This window comes from Protomyctophum parallelum (genome assembly GCF_964188405.1).
Source record: "Protomyctophum parallelum genome assembly, chromosome: 18".
NCBI classification, from domain to species: domain Eukaryota; kingdom Metazoa; phylum Chordata; class Actinopteri; order Myctophiformes; family Myctophidae; genus Protomyctophum; species Protomyctophum parallelum.
In genome coordinates, this window is record NC_139716.1 from 26249123 (window position 1) to 26265178 (window position 16056).

The 16056-nt window shown below is 40.7% G+C and overlaps 1 protein-coding gene across 1 annotated transcript; it reads left to right on the forward strand.

Moving 5' to 3' along the window:
• Positions 1-1701: 1701 nt before the first annotated feature.
• On the forward strand, positions 1702-14975 carry LOC310876039 (sialoadhesin-like; the record flags this gene model as incomplete). Its single annotated transcript, XM_083789486.1, has 15 exons — positions 1702-1760; positions 3999-4078; positions 7951-8108; positions 8498-8615; positions 9576-9854; positions 10522-10818; positions 10966-11214; positions 11729-11971; positions 12269-12400; positions 12512-12527; positions 12626-12717; positions 13086-13163; positions 13602-13664; positions 14110-14647; positions 14759-14975. The coding sequence occupies 14 exons, from the start codon at positions 1702-1704 to the stop codon at positions 14361-14363; spliced, it is 2118 nt and encodes a 705-aa protein (XP_083645612.1). The 3' UTR covers positions 14364-14647; positions 14759-14975.
• Positions 14976-16056: the final 1081 nt, after the last annotated feature.

Below are 16056 nucleotides of genomic sequence, written 5' to 3' on the forward strand. Positions count from 1 at the left end.
ATTAAGCTAAAGATAAGCTGCTGAGTTCGAGTACAGTATAAACATGTCAACGGTCATCAGTGTTATTGTATGAAGGATCTCCGTTCTCCGGTCTCACCAATGTTATCACAATGATGTAGATTTATACAATTTAATGTAAATATAATTTAAACCATATTTTTAAATACTGTTAACAAGAAGAACCAAAGTAACAGACTAGAGTAGAACGGTAATGATGCAACTATTCAGTTCAGAGACGGCACATTTTAGCTTCCACTTCTATAGTTCCACAATGTATTTACTTTAACATTTATTACACATTTCCTGGACGGGGTATCCGGACGTAAAAGCTAATCCAACAGATGATGATTCTGTAGCTACTTACAGTTTTAAATGGAAAGCAAGAAGGTGCTCAGCAATTAGCTTTTTTGATTGATTGAAATAATTATTAACAGTTTGCAGAATTACAGTACAAGCACAAACTCAATACAAAGACTGTTAACTGTGAGTGGACGACCCAATTAAGCATTACACTTGTTTACAAGAGGGTCCACCTTGTTCAATTCATCAAAACATTTAGAGACGTACAAATAGACACTTCTATATAGCCAAAGAACAGAACAGGAATTCATCATAAAGGAGGTAAAAAGGAATACAATGAGGGGAAAAAGGGGTGGTTCATAAAATTCAGATTTTACGGGGGCCAGTTTCGAATTGCAGCCGTCCGTCGGTGCCCTTTGAGAGCGGTTTTGAAGGAGTCAAGGGATTTGCATGTCTTAATGACTGTTGGTAGGGTGTTGGTAGGGCGTTCCCCGTCTAGCTGATCTTAAACCACCAAACCTGAGACATAGGGTAGGTAGAAGCTCATTTAAATATACAGGGGTGGAGAATTGGAACAAAATCCCAAGGGAAATTAAATTTGCCCAGTCTTTGAACATTAAAAAAAAAGTTAGTATAGTGCTGTATTTATCTATTTACCGGTATATATATTTATTGTCTTTTGTTTATTGATCTATGACGGCCGGTTGTAAATGTCATTAGTATTGTAATGTTAGTACACATGTTCTTCTTATCATATGCTGTAACCATTTATTTCTTTATTTGGATCACAATGGAATTAAGTCCTCTGACTTTTTGTGCAATCCTGATGATTCTGTACTGCTCTTCTATGAATTGTATCATGAATATATCAAATAAATCAAATCAAAAGTTCCTGAGATCTGTTGATATTAATAACAATCTTTTTGCTTGTTTAGGTTTTATGTTCTCACTGAAGTAACTTAAAAAAAAAAAAATTGTATCAAATTTCTTTCAGTGCTGAGTAGCTTCCTCTCCTATGGACACAGTCAAGGTGAAGATTGATTTACGATCTGTTCTCTTTATTCACTCAATCAAGAGCACATTTCCACCTGTCACATATTTCATCCTCTCAATTGTTACGTATATTTATATCAGTTTGCTATATTAAGTCATGTTTTGTATTGTACATACTTGACTTGCTTGATACTCTGATTTAGTGCCAGAGATAAGAATGTTTCTAGCAATTGGAATCATTCTATACTTGTGTGCTTGTGGTCTATGTGTTTGACTGTTCAGTGAGACCAGAAGCTGTTCTGACCCTGGATCCCAACCGGTCCCAGATATTTACTGGAGAGTCTGTTACACTCACATGTGACATGAGAGAAGGAGAGAAGACAGACTGGTGGTACTGGATGTACCACAATGGTCATAACCTTCGCTCTCACTACAGTGATCAGAACACCATTCAACTTCAAGGCGTGGTAGTGTCTCACAGTGGCGAATACCGTTGTACTGGTAATCTGAAAATGGACACCCAGCATCAAAAACAAAGTAGTCAAGTCACTTTGATTGTGTCGGGTAAGTCATATCATCACACACTTTATTGTCACTGGCATTATGTTTACGATCTTTATCATAGAACTCTCATATAAACCATAATCTCTTTGGTCATTTTATTGTCTACTCAGGCTTATGTGATAGTTTTTAAGTTGCTCGATTCAGTATTTAGATATTTGATATTCATTTTAGCTGCCCCCGCCCCCTTCCTATACAAACTCATTGTAACTTAATTTATTTTTTAATAATTATTTTAGATTGTTTTGTCTCCTGTGTAGACTCCTGGAGTATAATTAATTATAAATTAGTTATAAATAATTATAACTAGAAAAAGTGCCCTTCTGGGCACAGGTCTCCACCAGGATTCTTCCTCAGCCTAGTGGGAATATGCATGCACAGTTTCATCGCAATCGGACGCTGCATTGAGGAGTTGTGGCGATTTGTACAAAGCGGGCTACTCCTGAAAACTGTAGGAGCCAATCGTGGTCAATCAGGATGGAATATGAGAAATCAAACAAACCTGTCTTGATCACATGACTATGGAGATCATGTGTACCGATTTGCGTGAAATTTGGATAAAATGTGAAGGAGTAATAATAGAAAATGTGTTTTACATATGTCGGCCTCCTGGTGGCGCTATAAAGAGCAGATGTGAAAAATTCCAGACAAAGGTTTTTCCTTGGCCTCTAGGGAGTTGGCATACAAAGTTATCCACAGATCCGTGCAGTTAGAGGTAAAAACACTTTTCGGCCAGTTATAGCGCCACCTTGAGGCTGGGTTGAAATTGTTCATGTGGCATTTCGTCCTCGGCCTAGTGGGAATGTGGGTGCACAATTTCACTGAAATCACGCGATGTGTTCATGATTTGCACATTTTGCAGCATTTTGTTTGAAACTGAGCACTCCTGTGAACTTTGGAAGCCAATCTTAACCAATCAGGATGGAGTGTGAGAAATCTGAAAGACCGGTTTCGTTGAATGGCTCTAGAGAGACTGTGTACCAATTTGCGTGATGTTTGGACAAAATTTGTAGGTGTACTGTGCAAAAACTTGTTTTGCACAAAGCGGCCTCCTGGTGGCGCTATAACAGGCCGTTCTGGAAAGTTTGGGGCAGAGGTTCATCGTTGGCATCCAGGGAGTGTGTGTGCAAAATTTGGCATCGACCGGGTTAACGGTGGCCGAGATTAGCTGCTCACGGACACACGGACGGACACACACACACACGGACGGACGGACGGACACACACACGGACGGACGGAGTGCAAAACATACTCTCCACCCATGCCTTCGGCCTGGTGGAGACAATTATAAATAATAATTGTTAGAGTTTCTATGAAACATAACATGTACAGGTTCCATAATCCATGTACCCATGATGTTTTTGTTAGTTTAGTTGTTTATTTACATCCGAAATGAGATTGTGTATCGTTAATATCACTATCAGACAGGATTTTTTTTACATAAGCATACCGCATTTGCAACCTCTGTGGACTGTGTGCTTCAACACGATCGCAAGCTTGCATACTACAAGGCAGTGCTCACCGATGGAGTATACCGACAGCCGGTGCTGCTTGGTGGTGTGTCCGTCCACTGGCGGAACAACAGTGGGTGGATTTTGGGCCCATGGGATCAGGCACGCTACGGAGAACGATATGACACCGGGTGGAAATGCAGGAGTGGACTGGGAAATTGTTTTCCTCTGGTGGTCCAGCCTGGGACGTACCACCGCGGACTGGTTGTTGGAGGGGGTTTCGACTTTCGAACTCAGGATGCCTACACTACTTGTGCCCATGGAATGCTGGGTGACATGACATGCTTGTTGTATCGTGACTGAGGACATATGCCTTGATTTTGATGTAACTTTGCTGCACCTGAACTATTTATGTCCTCTGTGTGGACATAAATAAATTGTTAAAGTGTGTGTGTGTGTGTGTGTGTGTGTGTGTGCGTGCGTTACTTCTACAGAGCAACCGGTGCCTGTCCTCAGCAGACACCCTGACTTGCCCGAGAATTTCCTTGGAGAGACTGTTACTCTGAGGTGTACGATAGATGAAGGAAGTGCCTCTGACTGGGAGTACTCATGGTGGAAGGATAGTACTAAAAACATCAAGACTTACGGAGAACATGATGAATATGTAATAGGTCCTTCTGAGATCTATTCCAGTGGCCAATACGTGTGTATTGGACGCACGCATGACCAACAATTGTCCAAAGTCAGCAACAGCATCACTTTGTCTTTTAAAGGTAAAGCTATACTCTGCATAGCTTTGATGGTTTAAAATTGCAATTATGTTCTTTCTTCACACAACTGTTTCCACACACACACACACACACACACACACACACACACACACACACACACACACACACACACACACACACACACACACACACACACACACACACACACACACACACACACACACACACACACACACACACACACACACACACACACACACACACACACACACACACACACCATTTTAATTTAAAGACAAACATCTGTCTGATAAATAACGCGTCAACTCTGTGTCCACAGCTCTGCCTACCGCTACGGTCTCGGTTTCACCAGACCCGGCCTACACTGGAGAGACCGTGACCCTTACTTGTACCATACAGCCTGGCTATAGAGACTGGACATACACGTGGTACAGAGGAGGTGACACTCCAACCGAAGTTAAAGCTGGAAACACCCTCACCGTTAGTGAAGTGAAAGGTTCTGACCAGGACGATGATAGCTACTGGTGTCTGGGTCAGAGGCTGTCCCGTCCCACAACCTCAGCAAACAGCAATAAGAAAAAGATGGTTATTATTGGTAAGAAACCACTGAATGTTACACATTTACAGCTTTTAATGTCTGTTCTGTTAACTATAAAAGCATTCTACGGTATAAGTCTGCCTGTAACCGAGCCCTAAATCAAGGGCTGATCTGGTCTGGGAGTTGATGCCGAGAGATACCAACCTTAGCTCAGTCGTAAGGGATGGAAATGGGGTCTCTTGAGGCGAGCTGGTATAAAGTCCTTAGGTCGAAGTCACGATCGTAGTTCTTAGCTTAATTCCGTCTTTACTCGCTAGGCACCTATATTTATAGTGTTGAGATGTCAGGGGTGACGTCACCTCTGACACCACGGTTATGATGTCGGAGAGGCACTTCGTTCCTTCGTAACACTGCCTCTTTGCTGTGTGTTTTAACCCATTTTAGGCGGTTGTTATAATTTAGCTATTGAAAAATAGCAGATCTACAAGCTCAAGCTAAATGTGCCGCAAATCTTTGAATATATATTCTTTCAAAGTGAATGTTTTTAACTCAGGTCTAAATGGGTTAAATAACTTTTTAGAACATTTTTATTTTTATTTATGATGTGGTTATTTTGTTTCATCGTTCAATTTGTTCAAATTAGAGGAAAAGCCAAAGCCTAAGCTGACATCAGACAGAACAAGCGTAATTACATCAAATGGAGTGACCTTCACCTGTACTGTGGAAGACAGTACAGCTTCATGGAACATATACTGGTACGGAGGCAGCAGTCCAGTGACGGTGACATATGGATCAACCAACACATTGTTGCCCTCCAGTGTTTCGGAGAGTGGAAACTACTGGTGTCGCGGAGGGAGAGGAGACCCACCGTACTACACAGATTACAGCAACACAGTTTATATCTCTGTCTCTGGTGAGTTATACTATATGCTATATTGTATAATGTGATTCTTGTGAAACAACCAAGAACTAAAAGGTTTTAACCACATGAACCCTAGCATCGCTATAGTTGTGACACGTTGCGAGCTTGTATTGTATATCTTCTAGTGGACCAAATTCACCCCTGGGGGACTAGGGTTTACATAGTTATGGTCTATACTCACACCAATAGGTAAAAAAATATTTGACCTATTGTAATTTGTACAACTTCAGCATTTAGTTGTGTAATTCAAATGTGAATTTAGTTTTATATATTTAGTTTTATGCATGTATTTTAACTAAATGTAACCATTGTTATTCTGTGCATGGAACAGTGGATGAGTGGATAGCACTGCTGCCTCAAGAGTGTGTAGTTTTCTGAGTATGGTTTACATGTACTCCTACAAACAACATGTAGTGACATACTAATGACAGTGCTCTTAATCTAACCTCGCATCACCAGGCTTTCCACATGGCTGAAAGCCTGGTTTTAAATTTAAAGTGTGCTATAGGCCTACAGAGTTCAAAAACACACAGCCGAAAACAGTGAGGTATAGGGTCTATGGTCCTGGGGTGCCAGTTTCAGTTGTGCTCAAAGGCCAGAAGTTTAGAACTGTCTATACTGTCTACGGACTGGGAAGCTCTAAGACGCCCCTTGTTTCAAATCTAATTATTTTTGGAAGCATAGGCTATATCCGTATCTCCTGTTTCTGGATCTACTGGGTCAGAAAATTGCTAAACCTGTTGATCCCAGTCTATACTCTGGACTAAGGGTGGGCCTTTTGGATCTGGCCCAAGTGCATCTCAGTGGCTGCTATTAACTATCCTAAAATAATATAAAAGCGGTTTCTGACAGCTAGCGAGTGAGCAAACTGGTGTTGAAAAACTGCAGATATGTAGTAGCCTCGTGTAGCAAAACCAATATCACTGTGTGGATATATAGTCTCGTCCCTCTCAGTATTAGATTTCTTTCTGCAATGTCCCGCCCCAAATTTGCATACTGGGCCCTGCCTGGTTGGCTCGTCACCACTTCGGCCGTGAAGTCCCACAATTGACTTAATCTGCCTGGGGGAATATGCATTGCAAAGGCAAATGCGAGGGTGTGTGTGTGTGTGTGTGTGTGTGTGTGTGTGTGTGTGTGTGTGTGTGTGTGTGTGTGTGTGTGTGTGTGTGTGTGTGTGTGCGTGCATGCGTGCGTGCATGTGTGTGTGTGTGTGTGTGTGTGTGTGTGTGTGTGTGTGTGTGTCCTGAGCATGACGTTAAACTGCTCCGTTGTAACTACCATCGTTAATGTATCGGGTGCAGATTTAAGATGCATTTGCAACCTCTGTGGACTGTGTGCTTCAACACCATCGCAAGCTTGCATACTACAAGGCACTGCTCACCGATGGAGTATACAGACAGCCGGTGCTGCTTGGTGGACCTTCCCATGAGCAGCTACTGGGAAGAGAGGCATTGGACCTGGCCTTTAGCGGTGTGTCCGTCCACTGGCGGAACAACAGTGGTGGATTTTGGATCAGGCACGTTACGGAGAACGATATGACACCGGGTGGAAATGCAGGAGTGGACTGGGAATTGTTTTCCTCTGGTGGTCCAGCCTGGGACGTACCACCGCGGACTGGTTGTTGGAGGGGGTTTCGACTTTCGAACTTAGGATGCCTACACTACTTGTGCCCATGGAATGCTGGGTGACATGACATGCTTGTTGTATCGTGACTGAGGACATATGCCTTGATTTTGTTGATGTAACTTTGCTGCACCTGAACTATTTATGTCCTTGTATGCAATTTCCTCTGTGTGGACATAAATAAATTGTTAAAGTGTGTGTGTGTGTGTGTGTGTGTGTGTGTGTGTGTGTGTGTGTGTGTGTGTGTGTGTGTGTGTGTGTGTGTGTGTCTTCTACAGAGCAACCGGTGCCTGTCCTTAGCAGACACCCTGACTTGCCCGAGAATTTCCTTGGACAGACTGTTACTCTGAGGTGTACGATACATGGAGGAAGTGCCTCTGACTGGAAGTACTCATGGTGGAAGAATAATAACTACATCAATACTTACAGAGAACATGAATATGTAATAGGTCCTTCTAAGATCTATTCCAGTGGCCAATACGTGTGTCGTGGACAACGTACGCATGACCAACAATTGTCCAAAGACAGCAACAGCATCACTTTGTCTTTTAAAGGTAACGCTATACTCTGCATAGCTTTGATGGTTTAAAATTGCAATTATGTTCTTTCTTCACACAGCTGTTTCCATTCTTCCACCTTGTTGACTGCTCAGTTCACTGTATTCTTAGTGTTTTTTCTATGATTACGGAGATTCAAGTTGGATGTATTATAGATTCACGCACTATCATGAAGTGCGCACACGCACACACACCTCAGATTTCTCCAGAAAGAACCAGATTTTTAGTTTTACATTTGTCTTGCTATGAGCAGATCAACCAAAGGCCACACTGAAAGCTGACCAAACAGAGCTACCAGTAGGGGGCAGTGTTACGCTGACCTGCTCTGTAGCGGAGTCATATGGATGGAGATACTCATGGTACCAACATGAACACCCACTGATCATACAAGATGATGCTCAACACTCTAATGTAAGGCTGCACAATATATCGTTATCGTATCGTTATCGAGGTATGAACATGCGCAATATCAGTATCTAAAAAAAAAAAAGACAACGGTATCACAATATTGTCGATATCAATTCATCGATAAAACGTCCGCTTCTAACGCCAGCAACATTCCGCTGTTTTAGCCCGTGCCCCTCGGTAAATAAAGCACCACTCTGTTTCTCCCTCTTTCATGCGTTTTAGCCCTGGTCCCGTGCGTTAGCGAACTCACTAACACACTTTTTTTAAATAATGTTTAGTTTTCAATGTTGCAACAATTAAAATATAGAATGATTTTTTTAAGGTAATATTGTATATCGTATCGATATTGCAAAATTTGTCATAAATATCGCGATTTTGTCCATATCGTGCAGCCCTACTCTAATGGACCAATCAGTGTGTCTAAAGGAGGAGTGTACAGGTGCAGAGGAGGGAGAGGACAACCTGTTTACTACACCCAATACAGTGATGAGGTCACCATAGACACAATTGGTGAGTAATTTAGTTTGCTTTGTTATTGGCTGAAATATAATTTTTTATACATTTTTACGGCATAGCTGTAGACCACGTCATCTAGAACAGTGTCCGTCTGTACTGTAGAGCAGCTGTTTTGAACCAGTGGTCCTTGAGGGGTTCCAGGCAATCCCCAGCTAAATGATGGAGAGTTGGTAACTAAATGGACCCTTATAGATCTTTAACTCTGGAGTTAACTCAAGAGTTACATTATTGTGCACCGATTTCTTTATGCACGGTGACTGGATATTTGGTACCGGCAATATCACCCGACACCGTACCTGTAACCTAGTCAGAATACCTGTATTGTTATGCTGGGCAACGTGTCACTTCAGGGACGTATAGCTGACAAATTAGTTGCCCTACTCGTAGGATATTTGTGCTCCCCCCCCTCGACGAGAGCGCTGCATTTCCACATTCAGATTGGCTATTTTCGCCGTTTGCGAGGACGCACAAACAGCCGCTTGTTATTACGCGGAGAAATTTGTTATTATGAGGGTCGGCTTGGCACTTTTTGGCACATTTTGTTGCCCCCCTCGGCGTGTTCCCCTACTCGCGTATTGCGCGTATACGTAGAGACGGCACTGTGTCACTTTACCATTACAACAGTGCTGTATGAACAAACTGCTGAATACATTTTTTGAAGGGTGCTAGTCCCTCCTATGTCCAGCTATTGGTGTGTGTCCACAAACTGTCCTACACAAAAATTTAATTCCCATTGACAATGAAAGGACAATTTTACATCATAGTGTAAAATAGACATCATGATGATGTATGACGATAGGAGCGCCCCACACTTCATACTCAATGTTCCTCCGCTCTGGCTTCAACATTAGTTTAGAATGAATCAAACTTCTAGAGACAGACATACATAGAGATCTGCAGTATAATCAATCATGTTCTATGCTAATATGGACTTCTTAATGTAAACAGTGTCAGTGGGCAGGTCTGCTGTGATCCTGCAGCCCAGTTGGTCTCACATTTTCCATGGAGAGACCATCACTCTCAAGTGTGAGATACTGGAGAAAGGGGACAGAGACTGGACCTATGAATGGAGCACAACCAGTTTGTCTCAATATAGACCAGGAAACCAAGCTGAATTCAAGATCAGCCCTGCCTTTGAGTCTCTCACTGGAGACTACAAGTGTAAAGGCCGTCTCAACGATGACCTGCAGTCTTCAACAGCGTGGAGTGATGTTGTTACATTTACTGTGTCAGGTAATAAGTCAGAATATGCTGCATTTAATATAAAGGGTTTTAAGGGAACATTCCAAGCGAATTGGAGAGTGAACTTCCCCAACTAAACTCAGTAACAAAAGATCGGAAACTTAACTTTGGTCCATTATTTCACCACTTTAATAATACCAATTGGTATTGTATTTTATATAATTTTAATCGTCGATTAGTCACTGAGGTATAGCTTGTAAGCTGTTGGCTGTTGTGGCTGCGTTTGGATCTTCCACCCGCTACCGAGTTGCCACTGAGTGTAAAAAATAATAGTGTACAAATTGCCAATATGTGTTGCTTTTTAGTACTGTGTGAGAGTGCAATCATTCAATCCACTAAGCAACTCAAAACAAGGATGAATACCAACCACTTGCCATTTTGGCAAAATGTGTGGAGGCGCTACCCACGAACCCCATGAACGCCCGATCCTTACAAGCTATAGCCTACCTTGTTGTAAAGGTGACCAATCAACGATTAAAATTATTAAATAATACCTATTGGTAAAGTGGAGAAGAAATAATGGACCAAAGTTAAGTTTCCAAACTTTTGTTGCTGAATTTATCTTGTGCAGCCTCCAGGCATTGCATGAAACATCAATAACAATATCTTCAACTACAACATGTCAAATTTAAACCAGAGAAAATGTGCTTTCCAACAGCCAAACCCCAGGCTGCTCTGATAGTGTCTCCTCAATGGTTGAGTCCTGGAGCCTCAGTGACTCTGAGCTGTAAGGTTAAAGAATCTCCTGCAGGCTGGATGTTCGACTGGTACAGAGCTGTTCCTCAACCACCATACAACTCCTACACTCTTGAGCTCTTATCTGGTAATGGGACTGTAGATGGATCCTACATCATCCATGGTGCTACAGGCACAGGAGGATATGTGTGTAAAGCTGGGAGAGGAGATCCAGTTTATTACACTGAGAACAGTAAACCTCAGTTTGTGTGGTCTGGTGGTGAGTGCAACTCATAATAGAACATAATTAATTTGTCTAGATTGTTTTCTTGACATTCTACAGCACAGACCTATAGTGAATGAATGATTCATTATCTCATTGTAACGCTGCTGTCCGTTTGACCTCTGATCCTGTGTTGTGTTTTAGATCCTTTGAATTCTTCAGCTTCTCTCACGGTGAGATCTAACAGAACTCAGCACTTCATCTCTGAGTCTGTCTCACTGAGCTGTGTGGGAAATTCTACCAAATGGAAAGTGAAGAGATACACCGATTCATTGCGCGATATTTCGTATGGACCTTCAATGACCAGATATTTATATCCTAGTGAAAGTGGAGTGTACTGGTGTGAGTCTGGATTGGGACAGTCCAGCAATGCTGTCAACATCACAGTACATGGTGAGCAGTGTTGATTTTGACAGTTTTAGTCACATTTTACTCATCTGTTTTAGTTAGTCTAGTTTTAGTCGACTAAATGTCATACGATTTTAGTCGACTAAATCTACAGTTGATTTAGTCGACTAAAATGCATTTTGGCAGGTCTTGATGTCATCATAAAGGCTGATTTTACACTTTGTTACATGCTGAAAATTACCGATCTACAAGCTTGTAGCTTCTCCACTAGTCCCTCCTTATAACATTTTAGTCTAGTTTTTATTTATTTATTTGTTGAAATTGTGAATATATTTAGTCTTGGTTTTAGTCATCGTAGATTAGTTTTTATTCAGTTTCTATTTCTCATGTGTAAAAAGGTAGTCAAAAGGTAGTCAAAATCAACACTAATGGTGACTCCAGTTACTTCATTCACTACCTGAAAATAGAGCAGCGATCCATCAATTCATTATTGGCATATTGGTTTATTTATATTTGCTCAGCGTGAATCCTAACGTGTGGACTGTTAACTGTTTTACAGATGGTTCTGTCATCCTGGTGAGTCCTGTCCACCCTGTGACTGAGGGACACCCTGTGACTCTAAGCTGCAAACACAAAACAGACTTGTCACTTTCCAACGTGGACTTTTATAGAAATGATAAACTGGTCCTAAATAAAACCAATGGAGAGATGGTCATACCAGCTGTATCTAAGTCTGATGAGGGCTTCTACAAGTGTAAATACTCTGGAAAAGATTCACCACAGAGCTGGATGGAAGTGAGATGTGAGTAGACTAGACTGACAACAATTTAATGAATTTACCATTGTATATGGACTATGGAGAGGAAAGTACAGGCATTGTTTTACTTACACTTAATTTAGGCACTAGGCAGGGGGAAAAACACTCAAGGTTTTCTAAATTTAATAATAATAAAAAAAGACAATCCAGCTTTGTTTGTAGACTTACTGTAGATGGTAACAAACATGACAGTCGCAATTTTAGATAACAGTAGTTGAATCACAATTTTATGTATACGCTATAGAGCTCAAATTTAAATTGTTATCTTACTTGCTGTCCTAGTGTCTCGCATTTCAGTGTCTGGGCCTGCAGAACAGATTTCTCCACATGTAGTGGGACTGACTGTGGGACTTCTTGTTGTGATTCTACTGACTATCCTTCTGCTCCTGCTGTATCGATACAGAGCAGCTAAAGGTGAGAAGAACCAGTCAAGGGCTTGTATCATTAAAAAGAAAACACTCATTATGTGAAAGGACTGGCTTGTAGAGTAAAACACTAATAATATAGTTTGCTTTTTTTGTACAGAATCATGTTGTCTCAGGTACAGTAGGTATAACTCTCTTAAACTCTCATCTTAAAACATGGTCACAGTAGATGTTGCATACTACTTCATGCTGCTAAATATCTACCTTGAACTAGATCTGTCAAGTCCCAAGGAACCAATCAGGACTCAGAGAAGACAACCCACCAGAGAGGAAGTCCAGGCACCGTAAACTCCGCACTTGTGCAAGGTTAGCCATCGAGTCAATTTGCATGAAATGTTCTACTCACAATGGACCATTACCTGAAATCCAAGTTGAAGAGAAGTTTGTACGTGGAAATGTGTACAAAAAATATAGCTGCAAGCAGTGATAACAGGCATAATGTGTTGTCTTTCTTTCTGTCTGGCCTGTCTGTATGTATGTTTGGGGTACGAACATCTGCAATACCGCTGGGTGACCTAAAGTGGCACTGTTGAGCAGCCTAAAAGGGCTTATTGCTTGGTCCGCTGCTTGCAGCTATATGTTTGTATTGTAATAGGGAGCTGTTAGAATTTACAGAATCATAAAGTAACAACAACTGGTGATTATTTTGTTATGTCTATGTTTTTTTCTTTCAGATAAGACTACAGCCGAGTCCAGTGATGATGTGACATATTCACAGATTGAACTAAAAAATGTGGGCAAGAAAAAGAAGAGTAAGAACAAAACAACATTATGAAATATTAAGAATATGAAACATGATTAGGTGGAGGTTATGGTCCGTGTAGAAACTGTAGATTATTTGAACACAGCCCACATTGGGTGTGCATGGGTGGGTCCATGCGTGCGCCATCACTGCTATGTTGACACTCATGCACATGAAGAAATAGCAATAGGCCTACATTGAGTCTGAGAGCCTGCTGCAGAGAGTCAGTCCATGAACTTCACAAAGTGAGTCAACTATCACACACTGGCCATCACGTGAACCATGTTCTGACAGGCTGCGTCTTCCTAACACTGTATAATCATGTGAATATAGGTAGCATAGTGTATACCTAAACATAAATGCAAGTCTTCATAGCAGTGTATAATAATTTGTAGTATAGCTAGCTAACATGAATAAAAGTGTTTCTAACAGTGAGTTTTCTCCACAGAGAGGCCTGCTGATACACTTGAGAGCTCTTTGTATTCTGAAGTGAAGACTGGATCAGCCACAGGTAGGCCGGCCTAGATTGTGTTTTTTATAACATTCATAAATCTTCAACCACAGGGTGATTTAATGGTTATGATTTTGAACTGTGGCTGGTGAAGTTCCTTATAGTTTCCCTTTCACTTCACTAGACAAAACAGCCATTGGACAAGGTTGAACTCCATGCTAGAAATATGTTTGTCCTTGAAATTGTGTTTTTAGTTTTCTTTTCTTGGAGTCTTAGATTTTATTTTCAGAAAACAAGACCATATAGCATTTCCAATTCATTCATAATGTTGCCATGTTGTCTTTGGTGCTAAATATATGACATGAGTGCATGTGTCCCTTTCAAGTTTGCATCTGTGTGTTTTATAATGAGTTTAGGGGTGCATACAGCATGATGCATCACATAACCTAGTCTAATCCTGCATAAAGAATACTATGGTATGACGTGTGTGATGTGTTGTACTGTAAAGGAACAGGAGAACCAGATGTGACTTACGCCCAGGTTAACATTCAAAGCAAACGCAAAGACAAGAATAAGAAAGGCAAGTGGAAAATGCATATTCTCCTACTATGCCTTGTCACCATCGCACCTGCTCCAAATTGTCTACCGGGTGCCTTCTCTCCATACACTCTCAAGAGTAAAAATATTGTTAAACAAATGCATTACTTAATATACAAGAAGTCTACACAATTAGAGAATGTAGAAGAATTGTTATTTTGATCAACGTTTGCCTGTTATCACTCCTATGTTACCAACATCTATTCAGCAAGGAATTATCCAACGACAACAAATTATGAAAACGTTTTGGGTCATCAAATGGTGGTCCATGGCTCAAATGCTGAAAAAATAATGGGCCTTAATATGAAAAGGGTTGAAAACAACTGACATATACTAATCATTTCTGCTAACATCTTCTGTGTATACATTTCCATTCACTGAATCACCAGATCCAGAAAAAACTGAAGATACAGTGTATTCCCAGATCAAGCCATAAACAGCCCGTGGTAAGATGAATTTTCTTTTACAGGTGAAATAGAAATAGCCAGTCTGCTATGTAATGACAGCGAGTCACTATATTGAGTTTGTAAAGTTTGTCTGCTGTTGTTTTGTTCCAGGGTGTAAAAAAAAAGGGTGTCAGAAAAACGACGTAGAAGATGACGTGAAAGAAGCTTTCAAGAAGAGTTGTTTGTACACAGACACTATAATGAGGCATATACTAACAAATTGAATCCCATTTCAACAAACCATTTAAACTGCATTGTGTGCTACGCAGAACCCATAGATGAACCAGATCTCCATAGCATGTCTCCCCATCCCTTGTCTATTAAAACAAAGAAATCACGTCAAATTATGAATAGTTAAACGTATCAGTCAGTTAAATTGATTACTACATTTTTGCACAGTTACAGAACATTTCAACAGCTCTTCAGTCGGTATGCAGTTAGAAGTCATCAGGTAATCGTAAAATCTACCATGACACAGTAGGAATCATAATCTTAGACAGGGCCCAGGGGTGACAGGTCGGATGTAGATAGGGGCAGGGGTGGGCTCAGCCGGCTCAGATGTTTCTAGCCCACCCAATCAATAATTAATTACAGAATAACAATAACTCACGGCAGCAATCTGGGGCAGGCCGGACTGTAGACTGCCCCAACCAATCACAACATAGAACCAGTTTATTTTCTGTGCTATTTTTCCATTGGCTAACCACAACAGGTTCTACACAATCAATGGAAACTGGTCACACGCATCTCTCTCAAATTTCTACTATTCTTGCAGTGCAAATGCAATGCAATGACTACATTCTTAAGAAGCACGGAACAAGCCGTTCTCAGTACACAAACTTCATTAAAAAATACACAGTATATTGCCGTATAACTTGCGTAAGGACCTTGATTCTGTAGAATTACCTTTGTATAGACATTACAGCAAGAGTACGTGAGTAAATGCATTCTAGGATAGCATTCTATGAATATTTTTTTACTTCTTTGTATATAGTTGTGGATTGTAGATAAAGGGTTACAGTAAAAATCTACTAAATCCACTAATGAATATACAGCTAAATAATTTGAATAAGTATTAATAGTGTTGCAACTTAAGTTATTTAGACATTGAATGACCAGATAAAGCATTGTATCTTTTGTATTATGTCTGTTAAATGTTAATTAAAAATACATTTTTCTCCTGAATAACTGTCGCCTGACTGGCCAACCTGTCTTGTCTGGATGATGTTTGTGACCATAGATCTGCTTTGATCAAGCCCCGTTGAATGCTTGTTCACTGAACTCTGTCGGTATTCTTATTTTTATTTTTATCTATTACATTGTTGTTATTTTTATATTGCATCTTTATACTGCTGCATTTATTAATTGTGTTCGATTTTCCTGCTTTTTTGTGAATTTGCTGTACAGCA